Here is a 25,863-nt window from a genome sequence, read left to right on the forward strand (position 1 = left end):
GAAATGACAATTTTATCACCTAAAGAGCCAACAGCTGCTATGTGTTACGTCTGGTTCAATAATCAAACAATGAGAGAACGTGCTCAAATATAAAAAAAAAAAACAGTTTACCTTTGGAAAGGAGGACTTCCACTTTAATTCTACATCATCATACATATATACAATTTTATAGGCTTTAATTTCATACAAAACAATCAATGTATATATGGGCGGCAAGAAGAATGACCTATTTTAACGCTATCTCCCAAAACACACAAAAATAAATATCAAACAGTTGTGTGCAGCTCATTTGGCCACCCCACAGGACATGTGCTTCGCTTCAGTGGGGGAAAACCGCAGGTGTGATATCGCACCCGGGCAAAGGCAATTTATACTTTTTGTTCTTAAAAGTATGAGACAATTCTACAGCTCGGGTAAGCTACAAATCACAGAGTAGGACATTGACCTCAGTGTGTCATACCCGGTTGCACGCACACTCACACACGCCACCGCCACATGTAGAAAATAATGCATGTATCATGTACAAAGAAAAGAGTAAGTCACACAAAAAGATAAAGCTGACGATCATGAAAACGTTACCTTTTCCTCGTGCTTGGTGGGGTTAACAACCAATAAGACTACAGCAAGTGCGGAGGGTATCTTATTGTTGTACTGTTTTCACGGCCGAGATTATCTATTGCCAATTTGGTACGAGTGTTCATGATGAGGGAAGACCAAAAACTCTTACAAACACTTGCTCCATTTTCCTAATCCCATTTAGGTTGCCACCGTTGAACATGGTTAACTGGATCCAAAATGTTTCCTAAAGTGATGGATGCCTCTTACTCATTGAGAGGGGTGACGACGCTGGACTATAAACTTTTTTTTTTCTTTCCTTGTAACCTTCCATTTCTTCTCCAATATGATGTCAGATGGTGCCAACTCCCTTGAGGATGTCTGGGATATTCCAAAATAAAGAACCATGGTTGGACGGAAGGAAGCTGATGTCAGGAGGAAGACGTGGGCTGCATAGAGGGCTACTTTGAGGGACACGAGTCTGTTGGTCCTAGTTGTCCTTATGAAGCTTTGACCACACAAGATTCCTGACTGACAGACCGACTCAGTCTAATGGAGATCTCCTCACACCTCGTTCGGCTTCGGAGGTGGAACGTGAAGTCGCGGGAAGGTGTCCATGCTTAAATAACGAAGAAGAGAAACCGTGAAAGTTCACCTGCCCCGTCCGAAAATTCCTGCAGTACCAGACTTTGGAGGAGCAGCTTCGGATCACCGGCTGATGTCGCGGTTGGCTTCCCAGCTCTTACTGCCCGTTGCCTCGCTACTCGCCCCAAAGTCAAAGAAAGGGTGCTTGAGAGAGTCGGCGAGAAGCAGCCTTTTGGAGGGCTCGTACTCTAGCATGCTTTCGATGAGGTCAAACAACTGGTGGTGCTCCTCCGCCTCCGACAGCAAGTATCGCTGGAAGAAGAAAAAAAAAAAAACTTACTCTTATGTCACTTGGGGAGTCTGTGCTCTGTTTTTCTCTCCTCCAATCGGCTGCTCTCACCCTCAGAGGTTTGCAGTTTTCCCGGACGTATTTCCCTGCTGAGGAGCTCTCATCCCAGTCAAGACGGCCGCGATAGAAATACTTCTGCTTCCTGAGAAAGGTCGTCCGAATTACGAGTGTGTATTAAAGCATTCCGACTGACCTTTTAAGCCGCCGTATGAGATGTGCCAGCTTGTGTTACACTCACCTCGTCTTGCGAATCATTCTGGATGGCACAGGTCCAAGGATTCTCTCCATCATGGCCAAATGCTCCCTGTTGTCATGAGTCTGAAGAAAACACATTTAAATTGTCTCAAAATATTCATATATTACCGTAATTCCCAAATATAAGACCAGTGGGTCGTTGCCCTGCTGAAAAATAACCCTTCACTCCAGTCTTGGGTCAAGAGCTCTCTGGAAAAGGGTTCCATCCAGGATTTCTGTGTCTAATGCTGCATTATTTTTTCCCTCTATCTGAATGTTTAGCATCATTCCGTGATGAGTAAAAAATTCCTTGTTTGAGATTTTATTGGACAGCGGTGAGGTCTTTTTACACTTGTATGGCCGTTATGATTCGAATGAAAACAATGCAGGCTAGTTTATAAGAATGTTGTTACCTAACAAAGCTGGAAATATGAGACAGACCATACTTTATTCTTGTCAAAAATTACTCAAAGCTACCTTTTGAATTACTTTCATTTACATTAAATATGCTATTAAAAAAAAAGACACCTACTTAATATCCTACTACACATTTTGTATGGGTAACTGACAGACTGTAGAATACCTGAAACAAGGTGAAGCCCAGGTAGTACTCAAACAGGATACAGCCAATGCTCCACACATCACAAGGATGGCTCCAACCCATTTCTAACCAGCAAAAACAAGAGGTAAAGACCGATATTAAACGATGTTTCGCAGTGCACTGCATACCATCGCAAACAATTGAAAGTCACACATGAAATAAAAGCCTTTATTCAAAAACAACAAGCAAAATTCCCTTTTGGATATCTGAAGAACAATTGAATTATCCTGAGTGATCCTCACCTAAGATGACCTCAGGTGCTCGGTAGTGCCTGGTGGACACAATGGTACTGTGATGCTCATGGTCGAACGTGGCGCTGCCAAAGTCCACCACGCGTACAGCTGTGCTCTTAACCGTCCGTTCTTCTCGTTTCTGCCGCGCAACAAACATGGTCCTAAGTATATCGCTCATAAAAGGGATATGTGAAAAATCACATCTTTATTCACTTAAGTTAGTGAGGGCCCGAATATAGAGACTGCGCCAGTAACACTTCCCATTTCTTCGGGAAAAAAAGTCACGATTGCCAAAATTAGCATTTATGTGTAATCTTAACCAGTTGACTGAAGTAATATTAAAAACACGTCAGTCTCACCTTCTCCACATTGTAGGACATGGTAAAATCCGAGTTGACAAAAAGGATGTTTTCAGGCTTAAGATCTGTGTGTGTCAACTTATTGTCGTGGAGAACTGTGACGAGGAAAAATAGCTTTTTTAGTGCCATTGGTTAGACAAAAAAAACGTGTATTAGGTGGTAAATCAGCAGAACTATTATAACTGCGGTATGCTCCAGCTCACCCATGTCCCCAATTGAGGATAAGCAATAGAGAAAATGAAGGCTTGTTGCAAATTCTGTGAAAATGACAAAATAGTTCAACTTACACTTCACAGCTAGACAGACTTGGTAAGCCATGTGTCTGACTTGACCGATGGAATAGGGCAGGTAGTTGTTTTCTTTGAGGAAATCGAACGTGCTGAGAGCAAGCAGCTCAAAGGAGATACACATATGACCGTGGTAGTCAAACCAGTCGTACATCTGCACGCATAGGCTGCAAGAAAAACAGCATAGCAAGAATTCAAGTGGACTTGATGACATCTGTAGGCTTACCGACTTGCTCGACCGTTTTTTTTCTGCCCGAGATGTGAATATGACTAAATTGTAAGCATTGCCTGACAAACACAAAATAGCTTTTCAAAAGAAGGATCCTAGGTCCAATGAATATTACCATAAGACGTGCATAATCCATGACAAATGTATAACTTGTAAACATGATATGCCTTCCATTGCTGCATCACGTTGCCGAGCCACAACTTACAATTTGTTTTCAGGATCCTTCTCGTTGATCCGCTCGAGAACATTGATCTCCAGGCGAGCAGCTTCTTTGTACTTTTCCACATTCTTGATAATTTTCAAAGCAACGCTAGATGCGCCCCTTAAAAAAATAAAATAAAAATCTGTCAAACGATATGTAAAACCTGCATTTTGAAGTATTTAAACATTTACACAAGCAAAAAATTGAAGTGAAAGTAGCAGCATCGCTGATTTTGACATATGCCATATTTCAGATTCCATTAAATGGCGACTGTTTAACATTAAAAAGACAAAGACCTGCGATGATCAATGCACTGCATCACCCTCCCAAAGGTTCCTTCACCCAAAGTACTGACAATCTCATCTGCAACATAGCACAAAGAGAGGAGGGGAAGAGGGAATGACAGCGGGGGAAGAGAGAACAGGAGAATTAGACAAATGGATCTGCGGGGGCGAATGCATCCTAGAACCTAGCCTGTTTACACAGGGCTGCCTATTCAAATCGGGCAGGCTTGAAATACTGTACAATAAGCTAAGATAATAACTATGATACATGATAGGTAAAAAAGGGGGTATGTGACATGCCCCTTTTCTTTCATGACTCATTTGCAGCCTTAAAAAAGTGGGCATATCCAAACCCATGCCCAAATAGTAAACATAGTAAACAAATTCAATAGCATGTTTTTAAATCAATTATGTACATGTATGTGTATGTGAGTTGGTTGTAAATGTCAAAATGAAAACATCTATTAGATTTTTTTTTTTTTTTAATCTGTAAACTAGCTAGCTTTTGCAATGCGCCAGAGGAACAATTGCAAGTGGTATTCTATTTTTTTAAGAAACTTGTGAAGCAAAAAAATGCTTCACGGCTTAATTCCAATAAAAAAAAGGAAGAGGAGGAAAAAAAAAAAAGAAGAACGTAGCTAAAGTCCCTCACGGAATCTTCATTCTTGCAATCCACCCTAATTCAGCTAGAGCAAAGGGCTTTCTAGCAAGGCATCATCATCATCAGGCACTCCCATTAAACGCTCTATGCTTTAATACTCATATGGAGAAGGGTTACGATAGAGTAGTGGCAGTGAGTACATCTCTCTTGCAGGACGTCCCCACTCCGACAGATCAGGTGCCCTTCCTCGTCGTCCCTCACACTCAGTGCCCGCATCCGGCTGTTGCTCCGCTGTTTTCACACCCAAACGGCCAGCAGCAGGTCACGACACAACCAAGGGGAACATGGGGGGATTCGGGGGCAGCCGTGGCGTCAGGCGGCACAGGCAGACGAGGAGGGCGAAGGAGGGCGTTGATGTAGTTGTTGGTGGGTTTGGTGGTCATAGGGCGATTCGCGCATGACACCACGTGAAGAAAATATATAACGATAGGGATATAGTGCAAGGGAACAAGTCAAAGATCACATGATGTCCTCCGCTCCCCCCCCACCCACCTTTAAAGCACAGCTGCTTAAAAACAAGTACGCAGCTGGCGCATCTATCCATTCATTCAACGCAAAAACCAAATAAGAAAACATTCAAATCAGAGCTAATTAACTTGTCTTGTCAGCTTTCAAAACATGGTAAATAGTAAAAAAGGGGCCAAATGTAAGCAAGCAGGAAAGTTACGACCTGCTCATTTCAAATCTATATCGCTGGATAGACGTGTGGTGATACAAAGATGCATTATAAAAAAACTATCTTCAATACCAAAATGTCCAAACATCAAATCTTATGGAATCTAAATGAAGCATTTATATTTTTGGTGAAACATTTTCACTTTTTTGCCCAACAAGTAACCCATGCAATTTCATAGACTAGTCATAAAATTGAACTTGACACAAAGACAAACCAGAGAAAATATTCTATAAATCTATTTTTTAAATTGAAAAATACCAAAAACTAACCCAGGAGTTCACTATTGAACATGTATAAATACTCTGGGCAATAAAAATGAAAACGTTCTCCCAAACTGACATACCTACATAAAAAGAAGGCAAAATGATATGCTTTTGGCAAAAGAAAAACAAATCAGAAAGAATACACTACTTACCAAGTCCAGGGGCTGTGAAGAACAAATGGTTAGAGAGGGAAAGTAGCAGAGAGAGCTTAAGCGCAAGAGATAGATAGAAAATAAAAACAGGGTTAAGAGAGTTAAAGACCCGCCCAGGTCTGGCTGTACTCACCGAGGATGATGGGCTATAGGACCTGGTTCTACGCCGCCTTCGTTTGTGCTTACGCCTGCTGCCCTTTCGTCGGTACGACTCATCCCGTCGATACGAATCGTCTCGCTCCCGTTCCTTTTCTCGGCCCCGTCGGTAGTCGTACATGCTTGGCGAGAAGTCGCGAGGATAGTAACTTTCGACCATTCCGTGCGCCTCCCTTTCTCTGTCATGGTCGTGATCGTGATCTCGGCTCTGATCCAATCGTCTGTATCCCTCGCAGTATCTTCTGTCAAACGGCCGGTGCTCTGTTGAGCGATTGTCGTAGCTCCGACTGCACCGGAGCACAAAAACACATTTGGAATGTCTGTGACAGTTTGGGACATAATTACGGTATGCTGATTTTTTTCAAGGTGGAAACAGAAAGTCAGAAAAGTCCCACATTTGATGAGGAAGTAAATTAATTCTCGAAGCTTGGAGGGATCCCTAAGGATCTATTACATTTTGCAAAGCATCACTTTGTATGAAATAAACAACTGCTAAAAGATGTATTCCAAACTGCTATCTACTAATGCATTTGTAATCCCTTTCACAAAGCAAATCATCGATAGTTACTATGTCTTGTCTGGAACACTGATACTCTTGTAAATATATTCCAAGTAGGCCATTGAACGCAACATGATTATACACACGAGACACATACCTCCTCGAACGTATGTAACTTGCATCGTGTCTCTGTCCCCGTCCCCTTCGGTCCCGATCCCTGTCTCTGTCACTGCTGGAAGAGTATGTGGGTGATCTTCTGTGTCGGTGTCTGCGCCATCTTTCCTTTTCTTTTTCTCTGTAACGATCACTGTGGGTGCTGCGACTGTCTCTCTCAGAGGACGTGTGCCGTCTGGTGTAAGGCATCTGGAAGGTTTTTTGGAATGACAAGCATGAAGTTAGTCTAGGGAAGGGCCCATTGTGTCTTGATTGTATCTGAAGCAAGACACTTTGAAACTACAAGTGCATTCAAGTTGAGAAAGGAATACATTTGCAATTTCTACCCAAATATGGACAAGTACGATTTTCATGAAAAGGAATAGCTCACATAAGCTTTAGTAGTTTAGTTTGTCTGGGATGCAACATAAAGACAAAATGTTCAGCAAGCCAAAAGTGGGTGGATATGAAACGACACCATGTACGCCGTGGAAAGCATATAAATAGCTAAAATAAAACGCACAATCTTATCAGCTACGAACGACTCATACACAGAAAGTGATTTGGTGCTGAAATCTCAACAACCTAAGAGTCAAAAACACATCTGTTCAATCTTAAATGTTCGAACTAATATTTGGCGTGTACACTGTTGTTTCTTTTTTTTTCCTGCCAAGCGAAGAAATCGTATGGTCTTCTGTTGGAAACTTTCAAACAATCCATCCATTTATATGTTCAAACGTTTTCGGAGTTATACATTATTACCAGACAGTCACAATCGTAACGTTTTGGCAGGAAAAAATATAATCACGTATGAACTATTAGACGCTAATGTAAATAATTTGACCGCCATCTTAGCTGCTATGCTTAAGCGGCTAGCACTCGTGTTAGCCACTTGGGCTGAATGTGGTTATCTAACCACATATTTCACTTCTAGTTGAATCCCTACCGTTTTAGCAGCGAGCCCGGTACGCTTGTCCCACAAGAAGTCCGTGGTGCTGGCGTTATTGTTACATTTATAAAATATTCAATAGCTCGGTATCCCAAGCTCCGTAGCTAGCATATAGCTTTATGTTCGCTGTGCCCAGGTAGTTTGAACGACCACTAGTAGGACAAATGCTGCGTTCCATGAAACTGGGAAATCTGGTTTTGATGCATACTAAAAAGGAATACTGTAGATCAGCGGTTCTCAAATGGGGGTACGAGTACCCTAGGGGGGTACATGAAAGAAGTCCAGTGACCACTCGAGATTTTAAATGAAACAAACATAAAAATACTTTCAAAATAATTAATGAATTAATTAAATATTTCGGGAAAACATAAGTTCATAAAATGAATGTTCAGTAGATTGTTCAATTTCAATTGTTTAAAAACCCAGATTCTCCCGCTAAAATGGTTCGATCCAACTTGTCACATGCCACCTCTCGTTACCTGTCAAGTTTATGATTTATTTTTCTCAACAGATCTCTACTACAATCCCAAAAGAGGACACATTAAGTTGAATATTTTTGTGAATAAATATGTATTTATAATTATTTGTTTTTAGTACAGGCCTGACATTTTCCGTTGCTAATTTTATGTAGACAAATATTCAGTTAATGATTTATTTTTGTGAATAGATCTCTACTATGATCTCCAAAGAGGATGCTTTATGTTGAATATTTTTCCGTGGTCATAAATGTATTTATAATTATTTTATTTTTTAGAACATGTCTGACATTGTTAATATTTATTAAGAATGAAGTGAAGTGAGTGCAGTGGATGGATGAGATTTTTCAAAATGTGTCTCCATTGACAGCTGGCAGAGTGTAACGTGAGAAACCCAACGCCATTTTGTTGTTATGGCTAGAAGTATAAATCTCCTAACTATCGAAAAGTGAAAAAAGAAGAGGCCTCGGTCGTGCAAACATGGCACATTGCCTTCTAAATGTAAGAAAGCGCAATTGCGTTTTTTTTAAGGTGGATTGAAACAACAAATCAAAGCTGAAGCTTTGATGCCAACTTCAAGTGGAGTACAGTACGAGAAAATATTCGCATGTGCCTGGGGGCGCTTTAGAGGCATTACGGTAAATGCAGCAATAAACGCTCCACCTCCTGTCCGTAGCTATAACAGACATTGCGACCGCCAGAGGCGTGCCATCCTCCATGTAATAAGATTTAAACATAACTAGACCTACGAGTACATTTTATCTTAAACATTGCTCATAAGAACACGTTTATTTGCAACGGTCTAAATCTTACACAGCGTCACTTTAACGTCGTCAGAAACGTTTATGTTTTGCCTATCTCACGCCTGGATGTGAATGTATCCGATTTCCAGGTAGTCATGAATGCACCTTAAGACCGGAACCGGATGTGCAGCTTGTTTTTGTGCTTCGAGAACTTGTAACGTCTTCACTTGGGAATATGTTCAAAATACTTATGCGGCGTGGTGAGTAGTTTTTTTTATTTCATATAGTTCCACAGTATTAGAAATGGAAATCAGTGATGCGCCGCGCGGCATTTGCTAAATAATTTATTTGTCGAATGACTCATGCTAGCTTAGCTTAATTCGGAACTTTGTGTTCTGTTTGTTTTTGTTAGGAGCGAAGTGGGTTCTTGTCCTTTAGAAGACTGGACTTTTGAAGGGCCACTATTCCTCGCGGCATGAATCCGTCTAATCCATTTGGAAGTCCACAAAGTGGATCTTTCCGCACGACTGGCAACAGTAACGCTAGTTTGTTCCAATCATTTGGACAGCCAAACCACAGCAGTCCTCCTCAGAATGTGGGCATTTTTCAACCATCGGCGTTTGGTCTACCGTCAGCCTCGAAACTGCCCGGGAATACCATGTTTGGACAGGGGCATTCATTTGGACAGCAATCACCACAAACCTCATCACTCCCCAGCCACACTCCGGCTTTTAGTCAGCCTGCGGTGGGTGCAAGCAACTCTGGCTTTGGTAGCAATACTCGACCATCTTTTGGTTCTGTTAGTGGACCAAGTCAGGGTTCAGTTTTTGGACAAACGCCAGCATTTGGACAGCATTCTGCATTTGGCCAGGAATCGAATTTTGGACAAATTTCATCAGGTTTTGGACAAAAGCTCTCAGGCTTTGGGCAGCAGGCTACAGGATTTGGAAACACCCAACCGACTTCTACGGCTTCATTAGGGCCACCTAAGCAGATGGGGTTTGGACAATCCGTATTTGGACAACCACCAGGCACCACTGCTTCCAGTAGTGTGTTTGGTGCCACTCAGACCCAGAGCAGAGGATTTGGATCTGAATTCAGTTTTAAACCATCCAGTGAAGTTCTTTTTAAACCCATCTACAGTGGCGGTCCTGAACTCACTAACCCCCAAACCAAATCGCTGTCCATCTTACATTTTGGCAACGCCACAGAAAAGACGACGTCTACAGCTGGTACTAGCAGCACTGCCATCGGCTTCTCCGGGGCAAAGTCTGGCTCTCTAGGCTTTAGTTTCTCTCAACCTGCTGCTGCTCCATCCCTTCCGGTTCAAAACAACCCGCTAACAACTGTCACTAACAGTGGCCCCAGCGCTCTGCAGTTCACCTTTTCCCAGCCTGCTGCACCTTCTAGTTCCAACACAACTGCACCAATCACTCAGCCGAAAACACCATCCACTTTTAGTTTTTCAACCAAAACTCTTCAACCACAAACGGCACAACTTTTCGGAGGAACCAATATTGTTCAACCTTCCGCTTTTGGTGATAGCAAATTCAAAACAGAACCTACTCTGGACAATACAACAACCCAGGAGTTCGACACAAATGTTTTTGCACAATTCAGAAAAGGTATGAAACGTAAAGAAGAACCTGAAACGGCTCTTTTCAACACTGCGCCAGAAGCTAGTACAGAGGAGGACCAAACAACAGATACCGCTTCACCAAGACAGCCCCCAAAAAGGCCGCTGACGAGGACTCGTGCCCCAGCAGGATTATTTAGCAGAGCGCTAAGTGGACTGCGAAAAGCTTCGGCCAATCCAGTTCGACAAGAAGCACAGGAACCTCTGCAGACAAAAGCGCAGCTCGAGGAGTTGACGGGCGACAGTTCGCTAGTGCTGCATGAACACATAACTGCAACTGCGGTTCAATCCCTGAGTCCTGAGGTACTGGAAAAAGCTGAACAGTCAGGTGAGACTTTACATACATTACGCACGTGGGGCCTTAGGGATATATATTATTGTTAAGACATTTTTTTTTCTTCTCTTTCACTTGCTATTAATATTTGTAGTTCAAAGCAAATTATCATAGGGTGATAACTACAACTTGTGAGTCATTTCACATTAGTGCAATTATCTGACTGCAATTCATGTTTTGGTTGTCTTTAATTATGTGAATATTTTTGTTTTTCAAATGCCCTCTGTCAATTACTCCCTGCTTATCTTATCCTAGAATTACCACAACTCCAAGAACTGTCGGATGAACCCAAGACGCCACTGAGAACTGTCGAACGAAGCGAGAGCTTAGACAGCCTTAGCGGGACATCTCCTACTGACTGCACTGTCATTCAGTGCAGGAATGTCCCCCCGGCCCTCAACAAAAGGGAAATCATTGAGAAGCATTTTTCGCGCTTCGGAAAAGTCTGCAAGATCTTCTGCCGGCCTGCTAAGAAATCAGCTTTCGTGCATTTCGACAGCCATGTGAGTAAAAAATATTTTGTGCAAATTATTGCAATTGACAATGGGTGGCTTACCGCAGATGATTTTCCTGTATATGTGCGCAACGTTCAGTGAAAATTCATAATTTATTTAATTAATAATCGTAATTATTTCCCTAATATGTACGTATTTCTTACAGGCATCTGCAGCCAAGGCAAAGAAGAAAGGGAAAGTCCTGCATGAGCACGAGCTTCTTATTTTGTGGCAGCGAAAGAAGCAAAGTGAGAGTCAAACCGCATTATAATGTGTTTGCGCCTTTATTTAAGAGGCAGTTGAAATATATGCTTTACAATTTTTAGAGCAGGGGTCACTAAACTCGCAATTTTAAGTGAATATTTTGCTGCATGTCACTTATGTTTTTTTATTCTTCTCTTTTTATCCTGAAATGATTTTATCAATTACTACGATGTATCAGGTCCAGGGGATAAAAGCAGAAGATCCATGGCAGAAAAAGAGATAGATGAGGCCAGGAATCAGGACAATGCTAATTTTAAGGCTTCATCTCCTCTCAAACGACCCGTACTCGGCGGCGCCTTCAGCCACAGGTAACAGCCACTATAAATGTTATTATTGTACAGTAGGACTTCTTCAGTTGACCTCCACAAGTTATACAATTGTATATGAATTTGTCAACAAGCCCTTAAAGTCATCATCACTATCTGACACGCTAAATAGCTGCTCCCATTTAACTCCCGGCCGTCCGCACCTTCCCGCTTGTCATTTGCGCAAACATCCTTGTTGCGCTTCCACAAGTAGTCATCTTCAGACCCGTCCAATTTGTTTGAAATGGAAGTCTTTGGAGATGATTTGCTGATCATCTTACTTAGGATATTATCCTATGCTTGGTTTACCCAAGGTACGACTGGTGTGAGTTCAGTCAAAGGTTACCCTTGGCTGGTTCTCCTCCCCGTAGATGGAAGTCTCAGGGTCGTAAGTTCTTAAACTATAACCATAATTTATCAGATATTTTGTGTGTCTGATAGCTCCCCAGTGAAGAAATCACCTATAAGCAAATCTCTCCAGTTTGACTCGGAACTTCAAAAGGACAACGTCACAAAAACTCAGAGCTCTGAATGCCTTGCCCCCCTCATTGGCATTGTGGCTGAGACATCAGAGGACAAGTACCGCCTTCTCGAGCAGAGGGACAAAATTCTGCGGCAGGGTATGGCTTTCGTTCTTCACCAATCTATTGTTGTTAGCTTGTTTGCCTCTTTCCTCAAGCCCTTGTTTATGCTCACCAGGTCGAGCCAAAAGTACAGACATGGACCTCTCTAAGGTTTTTGTGGGAACGTGTCCTGACATGTGTCCAGAGAAGGAGAGATATATGAGGGAAACAAGAAATCAACTCAGCATATATGAAGTCCTCCCCAACACAGAAATGGTAATCTTTGCATTTTTATATTACGAGTGGATTTGTAGTAAAACGTTAGTGCGTACAATGCTCATCATAGTGTACGCTCAAACTGATTTGTTGGAAAATCTGAGACATATGAGAAAAAAGAGAATCAAAATAAGAACAAATCTGGTGTTTTGGTTTTCCACCAAATGTTTCTCATTTTCAGTTTTGGGCAAACTATTATGTTTTTTTAACTATCGATCGAGCGTGAAATTAAGTTGCCCTGTGTTAAGCGTGAAATTTAAAACATCTCCTTAGGTAAGCTGAAGTGTTACATAATAGTTAAAGAAATCCTTCTTGTTAAATTCTTTTGTATAACCTTGAATCTGTTTGACGTTTATGAGATTGCGATATTCGTGCTATCGGTATTTAATGAATGCATCGTCATGTTAGAAAATGGCTTGTGAATGATGTATTCCAATTGCCACGTTCAGGTGGATCACGCAGCAGCCATAAAAGAGTACAGCCGTTCGTCAGCTGACCAGGAGGAGCCCCTTCCCCATGAGTTACGCCCCTTGCAGGTACTCAGCATGACCATGGACTATCTGGTCACATGCATCATGGACCAGGGTCATGACAGTTTGCGGGATTGGTACGATTTTGTCTGGAACAGAACTCGCGGCATCCGAAAGGTAGGAATTGAGTCGGATCGGTTGACTCTTGACAAATACTGAAATGGTTCTATAATATCTGAAGCCTCAAATTTTCCCCTTAAATAAAACGGGCCTATTCTTCTTTATTACCATAGGACATCATCCAGCAGCATCTGTGCTGCCCACACACTGTCTCCCTGATAGAGAAGTGCACTCGCTTCCACTTACATTGCGCCCACCACCTCTGCGAAGAGCCAATGTCCGTTTTTGACGTCAAGATCAACAACGAGAACTTGACCAAGTGCCTGCAAAGCCTGAAAGAAATGTATGAAGACCTGAAGGACCGTCAAATCTACTGCCCTCGCGAGGCCGAGTTTCGCCAGTACAGTGTCCTCCTCAAGCTCAATGACGGAGACATCCTACGGTCAGCATGCAAAATCACACTTGGGAGTATGCATACTGTACCATATATTGAATAATATTTTTCATCTCGTCTCTACAGTGAAGTCCAACAGTTTCGTGATGAAGTGCGCAACTCTCCCCAAGTGCACTTTGCAGTGCAGGCCTTTGCCGCTCTCAACAGCAACAACTTTGTGCGTTTTTTCAAGCTGGTGAAAAAAGCATCTTACTTGGCTAGTTGCCTCCTTCACAGATATTTTAATCAGGTAAGGGGGGAAAAAAAACATCTTTCATTTATTGACTTTGGTAACCGTTCATTTTTGCAACATCCGCACGTAATACATATTGTCTGTGCAGGTCAGAGCAAAAGCGTTGAAGACCTTAAACATTGCTCACTCTGTGGGTACACGGTCAACTGCTTTTCCAGTGGAGGACATCGCTCGGATGTTGATGTTCTGCAGTGCAAAAGAAGCAACTGATTTTATCCAACAGTACAGCCTCAACGTCAATGAAGGGTGAGTTTTAGCCTTTGTAAATTTACAACGGCTGTAAAGAACATTTGAATTTTGACCACGGAATTTTCCATGCCTGGCCACACTAGAACCCTTGGTCTTGGTTTTTTGTTCACCATCTATTCTAATCCATAAATATTTTGCAGCGATGTTGGTAATTGATGATGACCAGAGATTTAATTCAAGTGCTGTACTTTACCGACGTTCGGCTTTTCGTCCACAGATTTGTTGATCTGAATCGGATAGCCTATCAGGAGCCGGAGTTTCTATTCCAAAAGAAGTCGGCGGTCATTCTGGCTAAAAAAACAACGTTGACTGGGGAAGTTGTGAACGGTGGTCCTCTCCCCAATGCTCCTCAGCATATACCTGTTTGCGCCTTTGACTCCCAGAACAAGTATAGAGGAGAAGGCCCTCTGGCTGAGCTTGCACCCAATCAGTTCAAAGGTATTGTCACGCTCATTGCAACCATTGATTTCAAGGTCTGGAAAGCACCCTCTTTGTCCTTTAGATGAACTTTTTTCCTCTCGGAACATCTCATCAACCTTGTTTTTTTCTTTTTTAAGCTGCTGCTGCGAAAATGGAGGTTAAGGCTCTGCCTGCGGTCCAGTTGCAAACACAGGTTTCCCCACTAAGGCACCCTGACGTCCCCGCTGTTTTTGGGCTGCGAGCGACACCTCCGGAGAAGGCGGAGTCCAGCGATCCCTTTCAAATTCCCGCCCACCGAGCCGAAGCCCCGCAGCTTCTCCAGCCTATTTCACAGCCCGTCAAAGCACCATCACCTGCACCGAATCCTCAGCCGGTTTTCAGAGATGAGGTGGGAAATACCTTTCGCGTACCGGTACTTTGTTTTACTGCAAGATTGACTTTTTTAGTTTAACATGCCGTGTGGTGCAATTTTAATACCTCCAGGATATTATGGCTGAAGTGGACTCTTTGATTGCTGAAATGGTTGGGACATCTGCAAGAGAGATAGCTGCCGATGGAGCCAGTTATGCCACTGCAGCTCTTGTGTAAGTCTGAATGTTTTGTCATGCCTACTTTTTTTTTTATTATTATTGTGCTGGTGAATTGATGTTTTGTCAATGTTATATTTTCAGTGAAAGCAGTTTGCAGACTGAGTGCATACTTAATGAGGTTTTAGAAGAAATTCTACAAGAAATGTCTTCTACGGAGATCCATCTGGAGCAAGAGCGTGCCGCGGAGGAGAAACGCAAGATTGAGGAAGCAAGGTTTGTTTAGTATTGCCTCATTTCAATCCCAACCAAATGAAGTCTGCCGTCTGGGAAATGTTGGGTTTTCGAAAAGGAGCGGATGACGTTACGAGAGCGAGACAGCCAGCGTGTTTGTCTCGTCAACATTAAACGACAGAATCCACATTGGACTATTAATTGATGCGCGTAGAATGATTGATTTGAAACTACTACTTTCAATCCAATCATTTTTTTAAGATATTGTTATGAAGTAGATTTATACAGGTAGTTATTTTACAATAAGTGCTCATATTTTTGGTTTAAAATTACAACATCAAAATTATAATGTTAAAAAATGGCTATTTAGCAACAAAGATTTTTAAAGGCTATATTTTGGAGCTGTAATTCCAATCCAGTGCTATTTTTGCTCAAGATTATCACACTGTCAGAGTCTGATATCGCCCTATGTGCAGTGACCATATAGAAATCCAACTGATGGTGCTCTCTATTCTAGGCGGATACAGGAGCACGAGGACTTTTTGGCCAAGTTCCGACTGTCTCTATTCACCGATATCATGCGAGAAGTGTTAGACGAGACCGTCAAGGAGACGGCCGCCGCGGTGTTCCAGTAAGGCTCAGTGTTTATCAGATATTTTTGAACTTATGTTATTTAGGATTCACGGTGCATTTATTTGATCTTAACCCTATTCAATGTTTTTCAGGCAAGCAGTGGACGAGAAAGCCCGATGCGTTGCTAAATGTTCTCAAGAAGTCTGCGCTAGTCTAATTGAGGAGACTTTGGCAACAGACATCGCCGCGCTGGTCGAGGAAATTCTTGCGGCTGAGCTGCATCGCGCTCGCAAATACATCAAAAGGTAAAGAAAAAAAAATGTATGTGATAAGGGTGAGGATATATATCGTTTTCTCGTCCGTCCAACCAGGTGGCGCGACGTGGTGGCGGTGCGGCGGCAGTTGAAGAGACAAATGAGGGGCTTCCCAGCAGCTCCTTGTTTCGTGGACCCCCGCTTCAAATTGAAGGCGCTGGCTCCGAGTGCTCCGGCACAGCAGTCCATTGAGGATCTTACCCGCGGAATTGTAAACCTGGGAAATGCGGGAAGGCTATCGTTGTCCAGCACAAGGTAATTCCTTTTTCGGCTCGGATCATAAGTAACCCACTCCATTGCTCCATTGGTCTGTTGCTGTCTTCAGGGTGTTGAAAATGAGACATTTGGCTATCCACCAAATGAGAGTCCAATACTACTATCAGCAGCTTCTTGAGTAAGTCCTAAACTCATTTGCCTGCTATCTCATGGTTCTTTGCTTCGATGAAACAAATGTTGCTTTGATCACTCAATACTTTTTTGTCTCCCAGTGAGTTGGTGTGGGCCCCACTCGACTTGCCTGCACTGGTGGTGGAGAATCTCCACAATCCGCCCGATAGGATCTTCTGGAAAGCTATTGTTTTATTACCCAGCGACCATGAGAGTGTAGCCAGCCTGGCAGACAGGTGTGCAGGTTGTTTTTTTTTGGGGGGGGGGGTCCCTTCTAGGTGTTTAAGGAGCTGAATTATACCTTTAAAGTGAAATGGTTGAACCGATGCCTAGTGGCTTTTTATCCTGTCCAGGATCCTGTCCGATTGGCTGGAAGCGAAGCTTGCTGGCAGCCAGGATTCAAAGTTCATAGAGGAACAGCGGGATGGCACGCTGCAGAGCCTCCACCTGTCCAACACGATCAGAGAGCATGGACATCGTACCCATAAAGTCCATGTCAGCATCAAGGTCTGTACATCGGTGATTTTGTTGGATTTATACACCACTGATTCTGAATATATTCTACCTGATGGGGCGGGATCTTTTCCGTTGCTTCGTTCCAATATGATTGCACACTGTGACCTTTTTGGGCCATTTTGCAGGTGTCCAGGGGACCGCTGACAGAAGATGGCTTGTGTAAGATGGAGGAGTGCTGTGAGCTGCAGGGGGCGGGAGCACTGATTATGTTGCTTCCCGCGCTGCCCTTCTGTGAGGCGGAGCAGGACGTCCCGCTTCTCTCGGCCCTGCTTCAGCTCAAACAGTTGCAGCAAGCCAACACCTGGAACTGCCCGCTGCCCCTAGTCATTCTGGTGCCAGGCCCCGACTGCGGCATTTGCAACACTCAGAAACTCGAAGAAGGTAACGGATTGACGTTTTTGGGTGGTGTGTGAGGGAAAAGTTGCTGACGAAGCTTTTTTTGTTTTGGTGACCTTCCAGAACTGATGCTGCCTACGCTAGTCAAAGACGGCCTCATATCGGAATACACCTTGTTGTTCATACCAGAAACCACAAATGATATGCAGGGATCCAAACAGGTAATTCACATCTGTTGGCTCGTCACCACTCAGGACATTGCCTTCTTATTTTCATAGCTCTTATTGTCAGTTATTCTCTGGCGCCATTTGCAGTATTGCTTTAGGTTGATACAAAAATTATATCGACAGGTATTTAACAGTATATATGTCTATTATCATGGTTGTCAATGATGATTTTATCTGGGCACTTCCCCCTACCTCTCTATTGTTTTTCTTAAAGCCAAGACACAATCTCATAAGTATACATGAAAGTAAACTCGTAAATATACATGTATATTAGAGGTGTGCAAGACAAATTCACATTAGATACAAGATTCTCAATTACTGATTCAGAAGCAATAAAATGTTCAACAATCAATTCTATAACTAAAAAACAAACAAACCCACTCTGTGTCATGGTGACTACTAAAGGACATACCTCGGTTCGCCATGCCCCCGGGGTCAAATTATTGTCGGGCCTTTCTTGGGGTTCCATCATTTTTTTCCATCCATATTCATGACTTCATTCCTTCAATATAATTCTGTTGAGGCACAATTGAAAAACATGTCTTAATTTCTTCCAGCCTCTTTTCGAATAAGACTTGAAAAATAATAGGAAAACATAGGAATATGTCTGTGATTGATGGAGTTTCATTCCATTTTGTAAAAATGATTTCAGTTGAAGTTTTTCTTTCATAACTAGAGGAGTAGCAAGTGTTTATTTTTTTCTGCGTCCATTGTCATGAATCGCTCTTCTTCTGCTGTGTTTTTAGCTCAGCTGTGCCATGCGTTGGCTGCTGCCTCGCGCACCCCCGCACACCTCACTCACCTGCCACACTCTGGTGCAGCTTATCGAGGCCAGCCTGAGCCGCGAGTTTAGCCGCAGGGTTTTCGCTCACTGCCAGGAGCGAGCCGCCGCCGCCCTCCCGCCGCAGCATCCCGCCGCCATCGTCCAGCTGTACAACGCCGTCATCGGCCACGTTGCCGATAAAGTGACGTCGGAGGAACTCTCCAAAATCTCATGGCCGCCCGGAGAGTTCTGCATGCCGGATAACGGCGAGTTTGTTCCGCATCTGGCCTGGAACACCGGCCCACACCTGGCATGGTTGCGTAAAGCCATCCTGAGCTTGCGGCTACCGCAATGGAGGCAACTTGGATGCTCAGGTAAATGTGCAAGTCAACAACGCCGCGGTTGGAAAGTTAAACCGTTATTCTCTGAGTGCAAGTACACACAAACATTAATAACACGAATAACATCAATCCAAATACGAAATAAGTACCATCATGTCATTCATAAGGCTTTTGATTATATATACCTCAAATTCGATGTAGTATGCATCTGTTTTGGAGCGTTTGCACAGAACAACTCCGCTTTCGTCCAGCGCCGCCTAATTGTCTCTTTGTTGTCAACAGTGAGGCTGCGTAGGTCATTTTATCGAAAGGAAAGACGTATTGACTTGGACGTTTGCTTGAACAAGCTGGCATGAATGTCGGCAGGTGAGGGGTTAAGAAAATCCCAAGTAAGATGATCAGCGAATCGTCTCCGAAGACCACCATTTCAAACAAATTGGGACGAGTCCCAAGATGACTGCTCGTGGAAGAGTAACGACGATGTTTGCGCAAATGACGAGCAGGAAGGAGAGGGCGTCCGGGAGTTAAATGGGAGGGGCTATTTGGCGTGTCAGATAGTGATGATGACTTGTAATAGTGTTTTTGTGAAATTCACACAAATTGAAGTAAAATTGTGAGGGGGGGTGTTCATTTTTTTCCTCTAGACACCTGGTCCGAGCTTTGCGCAGCCATCTATGGCTACGCCGATCAGATCCAAGCGACGCATGGCAGTCAGCCCCTCATCATGTCCCGCCTGCAAAACCTTCTGGAGCGGGTCCGAATCAAATGCCACCAAAGGAGAACTTTGGCTTCCAAGCAAAGCTTGAACTTTTGGGACGATACGCCCGACGCCGCCTGTCCGGCTTTTAGTGACATCCCTTGGGTCGACGTGCTGCTCATCTGCATTGACCACAAACTGAAAGACTGGCAGTTGCCTGGACCGCCCGTCTCTCAAGGTGGGAGCGCTCCATTTGTTGTCCCTTCGTGGTGATGTCATCGGCTCATGCGCTTATTTATTTTGAGAAGATGCGGTGACTGCGGATGGGGAAATCCTGGTGTACTATCTCAGCGAGTCATTAGAGGGCTTCCACCCACCTGAGGAATGGATAGAAGCCGTCGGGATGACCCATAGGGAGAAACAGAGAGACGGCCAAGGGTAAAAAATTATGAGCGCAATATGTCACGTTATTATAATGAAAAAGCAGTCTACCTGACTTTCTTATGGACCTTTTTGTTTTCCTAAAGGACAAGTTCAGCTACCTGCACTACACCCCAAAACCTGAGCATTGCACAGAAGTTGTTCCCCAGCATGCTGGAGGCCCGGGACGCACCTGTGGATATCTCCCACAACCCCACAGCAGTAGAGGTTCTCACCCATAAGGTGTTCCAGACTTTGGAGGAGGAGAAGGCCGAAAGCAGAAGGTCGGGCTCCTGCGCAAATCACGATTTTCAGGTATACAGATGACCCTAGCTAACTAGCCGTGTATGCTTGCAGAACCACGCAGCAGCTCCAGCACTGGCTAGAAGGGGGCGACCGTATGGACAACTGGTCCACACCGCTTCTAATCCCATCGTCCATTCTGCTCTCCGTGCCAACGGTCCTCAATCTCGGACCATCAGCCAAGCCTTTGAATGCCCCTTCCACAAAGGTGGGACATCTAGATCATATTTTTTACAATTTACAGCTCAGTATATGCAGATAAATTACATTTGGCGCATTGGTAGTTTTATTTCTTTATAAAAATAGCATTTATGGTACCGAGAAGTAAAAGGTGTCAACGTTGTAACTAATTGAAATGTTGCCGCCTACTCGGCCGACTCGGTGCAACGTCCTTTATGCTAAAGAATTTCTGATTGTGTTTCCAGGAAGCGCAGCACCCGGAGCCGCTCAAGAAAGACAAACGGAGCCACGGGAGTCGTTTGTCACTGACTGAGCGACTGAGGGACATTCGGCAGCAGCTTCAAGCAAGCAAAGAGGAAGAATTGGCCTGCAAACTCAAACTCAGCGCAATGATGAGCATTGTTGAAGACTGAGATTTTTTTTTTTTTTTTTAATCTGACAGTTTTCTACAGACTAGTGTGTGTGATTTATCATTATTTGGTCATGTTTGCGCATTGAAGGTTGTGACTTATTTTACCTTTGTCTTATACCGTTGTCAATTTTGAGCAAATATTAAACGAAAAGCACAATACAGTCGTGATGGTGAAATGAAGCCCAACCAACAGTTGAAACGTTCAGACGCGATTATAAGTTCTTCCCCCGACTTAAGTCTTAGTTAAAAAGATGAAATAACAGTACTTTTAGATGCATTCATGCATCTTATATTGAATGATATACTGTTGCGTTTATGGCACATGTAAGTAAGTGGTATTAAAAGTAAAAGAGTCCGTTTGAACAAATGAGGGAAATTACGTTTTTGCCATTGCCGATACTGCAGCGAGTCTTCGGAAACGAAACTCGGCTCTCAAATGACTCATGAAGAAAATGAGGAAACTAGACTTTTTTTGAAATCTAAAAACGGTGACCATCTTGTCCAGCAAAACAATCGAAGCACGCGATCAAGCGGCAACTTTCAAATAAATCTTCCCAAAACACATTTCATTCATTTAATCTAAATCGGCATATATTTTTAAGAAACAAAAAAAGGGGGGGGGGGGTGTATTTGAATGTGCAGGTGCCGAACCGCAGCTATTTAAGGGTCGACAGTACAGTGCATTCATATGCATGTTTAATACTTAATTTGTTAAACGTGCTGTTGGCCCAGCGAAAGTTCATTGGCTTCCATCGCTTCAACTTGAAGAGCTCATTTGCAACTCCTTCATTTTGGCCATGTACTCCAAGCGCCACGAGCCCATGTAGAGCCATTCCTCGTGTTGACTTTCCTAAAGATGACGCGAAAAGATTACGGGGACTAAAAAACAAAAAACTGCACGGACGGAAAAACTTTGAACAATACTGACCAGAAATAAGACCTGCATCAGACTGCAGTCCACCAACTGAACCACGCAGTTCTTTTGAACGCCATTGTGCTCCACATTAAGTCTTTGTCCAGCTTTACACTGGGCATGGGGAGGGCAAGGCCACGCCTTTACATAACTCTTTACAAATTCCCTGTGGCAAGTGTTGTTGATATCATCCTCGGGATTCTCCACTGCCGCAAAAACAAAAAAAAAACGTCAGATAAAACAGCTCTGTCATACACGACTGTAACCGTCTCAGGGGGCGGCCATTTTGCCACTTTGTCGACTGGAAATGACATCAATATTAGATAAGCACTAGTCAAGGGTGTCAGCTACTATCCATTAAAAAACATATTTGATGAGAATTTATTATTTTAAAAGATGAAAATTCACAAAGAGTTGAAGTAATAATATAAAATCATTACAGGTAGCTAACAGTATGATGAATTATTTTAAGCCATTACTGTCGCTAACGGAGACACCAAGCAGAATGTAATTTGGTGTTATTTGCGCGTAATTAAATGAGCGATAGAAAATTGCCTTCGCAAACTCCATCTTACGTCTTAGAAAACAAAAAATAATTGTGTCCCTCGTATCAAAAATGGCCCAAAACTTACAAGGTGCGCAGACCAGGTGAAGATGAGGTAAGCCGACATACAACGCCGTCCGATCGTCGATAAAAACCAGGAACCTGAAAACGATCAATCACGTTCATTCAAGAGTCATTTCAAGCCACTGATCAAATTTTCCGCGTATAAATGACCTCTGCTGGTTCTTTCTACTCGGCAGCTCTGCCACAACGCCGGAGCGGAAAACGTCTTCGTCCGTGTGTCCCACCACCACTCGGGCGCCGATGTACAGGTAGTCCAACTTGGCTGTGGTGCTGAAGGCCAGGTGGTGAGCCGAGACCAGACGCTTGGCCTTGTCGTGAAACCGCACAGAATATTTCACCTTATCGCTGGCTGGGAAAAAAAAAAAAAATGGGTTGCCAAATAATCCCGTCAATACTTCTCCATAATGCTGAGAATTATAACAATTCAGGAAACGTTTAAAGGGACAGTGCGTAATATTTTAGTTATGAAAATATATTACATGAGGGGTGGCACGTCTCCGGAGGCGGCCATGTTTGTTAGAGCTACTGACAACGACCAATGCAGCACCTGCAGCGCCTCCTGCTGCCCGTAGTGAAAACTGTCACTCACACACTGTCCCTTTAAATGATGAACACTGAATTAGAGGGCGATTCCAAACTTCATAATACTGTATATTCACATCTTACTTGACAGTTCAACAAAAAGAAGCAAATGAAAAAAAATTGAGAGCTGAAGCAGTTGAATCCTAATAATCCAAAACGGGAAAGTACATCCCCCTTACCAACTTTGACCATTTTGTTGATTTTCCCATGCTGCCAACACATCGTCATCTTCTTGGCCAAGACCTTCATCCCAACTTCAATCTTAGCGTCTGGCTTTTTAGCGGGTGCCTTGAAGGAACCCTCGGGGGCCTGGCAGCATGTGGATATCACGCACACGGAATTTTCCACTGGAAACCAAAGCGACATTTCAAACGGTGAGCGCAATGAATTTCACCAACAAAAAAAAAAACTCGGCGAATGTGGGTGTATCACAAGAAGATGGCCGGATTCCGGTTGCGGCTTTTCCAACATCTGGCCCGGTTTCTTTGGCCTTGCCCGTCGGGTTATTTGCCACCTGCTCGGATTTGTTGGCGGGAACGTTCTCGACTGGGTTGCTATTATTTCCCGCGGAGTTGCTTTGACGCGAGGCTTTTTGTGGAACCGCCGTCTTGGCGTCGCTCGCCGACTCTTTTGCCACGGGGCTTCTACTGCGCGACGATTCTTCTGCGTTCTTCGTATTGGTGTCCGCTCGTCGCTTTGGCGTATTCCTTGCGCAATTCACCGGCCACTTGATCTTGATGCGCCGTTTTTTGTTGGGTGACGGCCCCGCGACGAAATCGGAATCGTTCGCGCTGTCATCCCACTCGTTTTGATCGGAGATGTAGTTTTCGGCGTCGTCTGAAATATCGTGACCGTGCTCGGGATATTTTTGAGATAAATGCTCAATTTCGCTTTTGTTAAGTCTGGTTAAGACCACCTTTGGTTCTTTAGGTAAAAAAACTTGACCGTCACCGTTGTTTGGTACAGTGATGCAATTATCTGGCAAAATACAACAATCATCCAACTTGGAATCACATGGCGATGAAGGGTCGCTTCCTGCGATGCCAAAGAACATAAATCGATTAAAAAGTGCGGCCGACTGAACAATTTCGCTTGATGGGAATGATTTGAATTCATAAATTCACGTACCGTCACTTTTGATTTCTATGACATCATCATCCGAATCTGTGTCTTCGTATTCCCAACCCAGATGAGCATAGTGTTCCTTCACAATGGCTTCATATGCTGCCGCTGAGCTGCAAGACATCCACGTACCAAAGAAGGAAAACAGATCAAGTCAAAAAATTTGAAGCATTAAAAAAAAAAAAACATGAAATTTGATTAATTTGATTGGCAGTCAATGAAGTTAGCGTGATTGGGCGACATCTAGAGGACGTGTTTGGTGTGACGGGACATCAAACGTGAAGTGAGACAGCCAATCAATTTTGAGAAGGTAAAAACAGGAAACGGAAACACAGTGCGACATTCCAGATTAAAAATAAAATTGTTCAAAGTAAGCTATAACTGAACATTAAAAAATAAAGCGCTTGAAGAATTCTTAACAGACAATCAAAGCATCTTAATGGCCTTACGTGTGAACAAGGATGGACTCAAACGTTGGATCAGTATGCTAATTGTTTTCGTGAAACCAAGATGGCCTCTAACGCCACTAAAATCTAAACGACGAGCGGAGAACGTAAACGGGAAACACAGAGCGGCTTTCCACATTAAAAGCAGACATTTCAAAATAAGATAACAAAGGTGAGTAAACAATAGCAAATGAAGCACTTGAGGAAATCTTAATACAGAATTAATCTCATCTTAATGCTCCTGTTTGTGAACGCGGATGGATTCGGACGTGGGTTTGGTCTGCTTGCTTCTTTTAATGAAAAGAATGTGGTACAACCTTGGTTAACACGTTTGTGAAGAACAATATACATAGTATTTACAGCTGTGAAGTATTCGCCGATTAATTGATGCACCTGAAGATGATTCAAAAACTTTTTGGTTCTGGAAGTGACTGCTGCTCCAATTTATGAGTCAAAATATATGTATATGCACGTGCATCATTTCAGGCCACTCACTTGCCAAGTTTCAGGAGTAGGTCAGCTTTTTTTCCCCACTTTTCCAGTAGAGACTTCAAAAGATTGCATTGCTCCTTTACATCAGGATGAGTCAAATCCATTTTTTGCAGAGTCTGTGAAATCCAAATCTTGAGCTCTTCTTTGGTCATTTCCTTCTCGTCTTCTTCCATCATCGCTAAAACATGCAACGGTATGGTTATTACATCACTCAATTTTACAACTTTTATATGTGGAGAGAAAATAGCCTCTTCGATACACCGGTTTTTCATGATCAGAATATTTAATTGCTTGCTTGGTCAATTTTAATAAGTGAAAGTAGTCATGGGAAACCGAAGCCCATGAACCACTTGAGATTTTTTTTTCGGTTTTCTAGATGGTTCTCTTGGTTTATACAGGCTTGTGAAATGAAAACGTATTAATTTCCACTGCATCTTTAAAGTTAAATAAAATATGTGACCCTTAGGTCTTCCTGTTTTTCTGTATGCAAAAGTTTGGGTCCTTGATCTACAACAACATTTCCAAAGAGCGCTGCAAAATACACTGAAGAGCGTCACCAAAGAGCTTGGAAAAACACTCGTTCGTTTTATAATAATTTCATCATGGGACAAATGCTCTTAAAATTACACTATATTTACAAGTCAAAAATACGACGTCTAAAAAGGCTGGGTTAAGAAACCAAGACTATCACATGGAAAGTTTACCTTAAAATGGCGACCGACTAAAAATCGGTAAGGTTCATGTATTGTGCGCCAGGTGTGATTTTTCCAGCAATAATTTATTCCGGGTAGACAAACATTAACACTGTCGATATAAACCTCGAAACTTCTATTGGCTGGATTTTTACTCAACTACTGTACACACGTTTTGCTTGACGAGTTGTTCTTCTTCGTTTGTCATTGAAAACAATGCTGCCCCCGTGTGTTCACAAGAACAAATAGCAACATTACAGTTATACAGCGTTTACTTCCGGAAGGAAAAAAAAAC

At 43.0% G+C, this 25,863-nt stretch overlaps 3 protein-coding genes across 3 annotated transcripts; 1 reads left to right on the plus strand and 2 right to left on the minus strand.

The window, feature by feature from the left end:
* Positions 1-106: 106 nt before the first annotated feature.
* On the minus strand, positions 107-7,593 carry clk2a (CDC-like kinase 2a). The gene is made up of 13 exons (XM_088404569.1): positions 7,425-7,593; positions 6,483-6,688; positions 5,804-6,113; positions 4,720-4,810; positions 3,931-3,997; positions 3,638-3,754; positions 3,204-3,370; positions 2,917-3,011; positions 2,567-2,696; positions 2,307-2,389; positions 1,728-1,807; positions 1,541-1,631; positions 107-1,452 (listed from the first exon to the last, which is right to left on the minus strand). Exons 2-13 carry the CDS (start codon positions 6,686-6,688, stop codon positions 1,264-1,266), a joined length of 1,626 nt encoding a protein of 541 aa, XP_088260695.1. The 5' UTR covers positions 7,425-7,593; the 3' UTR covers positions 107-1,263.
* A 1,244-nt stretch (positions 7,594-8,837) lies between these two features.
* mcm3ap (minichromosome maintenance complex component 3 associated protein) lies at positions 8,838-20,852 on the plus strand. The gene is made up of 29 exons (XM_088404903.1): positions 8,838-8,906; positions 9,059-10,610; positions 10,872-11,119; positions 11,277-11,358; positions 11,553-11,682; positions 12,121-12,299; positions 12,379-12,518; positions 12,968-13,165; positions 13,282-13,550; positions 13,629-13,791; positions 13,883-14,040; positions 14,261-14,481; positions 14,601-14,851; positions 14,947-15,047; positions 15,135-15,266; positions 15,742-15,855; positions 15,950-16,102; positions 16,169-16,366; positions 16,437-16,505; positions 16,600-16,734; positions 16,852-17,005; positions 17,140-17,395; positions 17,474-17,571; positions 18,324-18,714; positions 19,326-19,616; positions 19,687-19,816; positions 19,906-20,082; positions 20,156-20,309; positions 20,527-20,852. The coding sequence occupies exons 2-29, from the start codon at positions 9,122-9,124 to the stop codon at positions 20,692-20,694; spliced, it is 6,249 nt and encodes a 2,082-aa protein (XP_088261029.1). The 5' UTR covers positions 8,838-8,906; positions 9,059-9,121; the 3' UTR covers positions 20,695-20,852.
* A 401-nt stretch (positions 20,853-21,253) lies between these two features.
* Positions 21,254-25,753, minus strand: LOC148406172 (uncharacterized). Its single transcript, XM_088404904.1, has 9 exons — positions 25,581-25,753; positions 24,880-25,054; positions 23,945-24,051; positions 23,249-23,851; positions 22,996-23,163; positions 22,385-22,583; positions 22,239-22,312; positions 21,622-21,812; positions 21,254-21,543 (listed from the first exon to the last, which is right to left on the minus strand). The coding sequence occupies exons 2-9, from the start codon at positions 25,050-25,052 to the stop codon at positions 21,451-21,453; spliced, it is 1,608 nt and encodes a 535-aa protein (XP_088261030.1). The 5' UTR covers positions 25,053-25,054; positions 25,581-25,753; the 3' UTR covers positions 21,254-21,450.
* Between the last annotated feature and the right edge of the window lie 110 nt (positions 25,754-25,863).

This window comes from Hippichthys cyanospilos, chromosome 21 (genome assembly GCF_059441005.1).
Source record: "Hippichthys cyanospilos isolate Australia breed blue-spotted pipefish chromosome 21, RoL_Hcya_1.0, whole genome shotgun sequence".
Classification (NCBI taxonomy): Eukaryota; Metazoa; Chordata; class Actinopteri; order Syngnathiformes; family Syngnathidae; genus Hippichthys; species Hippichthys cyanospilos.

Coding starts and splice junctions, on each gene's coding strand:
- clk2a (XM_088404569.1), bottom strand. CDS start 6,688: ATGCCTTACACCAGACGGCACACGTCCTCTGAGAGAGACAGTCGCAGC. Junction 3,998..4,719: donor GGACGTCCTGCAAGAGAGAT/GTACTCACTGCC, acceptor GCTATGTTGCAG/ATGAGATTGTCAGTACTTTG. Junction 1,453..1,540: donor AAAACTGCAAACCTCTGAGG/GTGAGAGCAGCC, acceptor TTCTTCTTCCAG/CGATACTTGCTGTCGGAGGC.
- mcm3ap (XM_088404903.1), top strand. CDS start 9,122: ATGAATCCGTCTAATCCATTTGGAAGTCCACAAAGTGGATCTTTCCGC. Junction 12,519..12,967: donor TCCTCCCCAACACAGAAATG/GTAATCTTTGCA, acceptor TGCCACGTTCAG/GTGGATCACGCAGCAGCCAT. Junction 16,103..16,168: donor GCTCGCAAATACATCAAAAG/GTAAAGAAAAAA, acceptor CCGTCCAACCAG/GTGGCGCGACGTGGTGGCGG.
- LOC148406172 (XM_088404904.1), bottom strand. CDS start 25,052: ATGATGGAAGAAGACGAGAAGGAAATGACCAAAGAAGAGCTCAAGATT. Junction 23,852..23,944: donor CATAGAAATCAAAAGTGACG/GTACGTGAATTT, acceptor TTGGCATCGCAG/GAAGCGACCCTTCATCGCCA. Junction 21,813..22,238: donor TCACCTGGTCTGCGCACCTT/GTAAGTTTTGGG, acceptor TTTTTGCGGCAG/TGGAGAATCCCGAGGATGAT.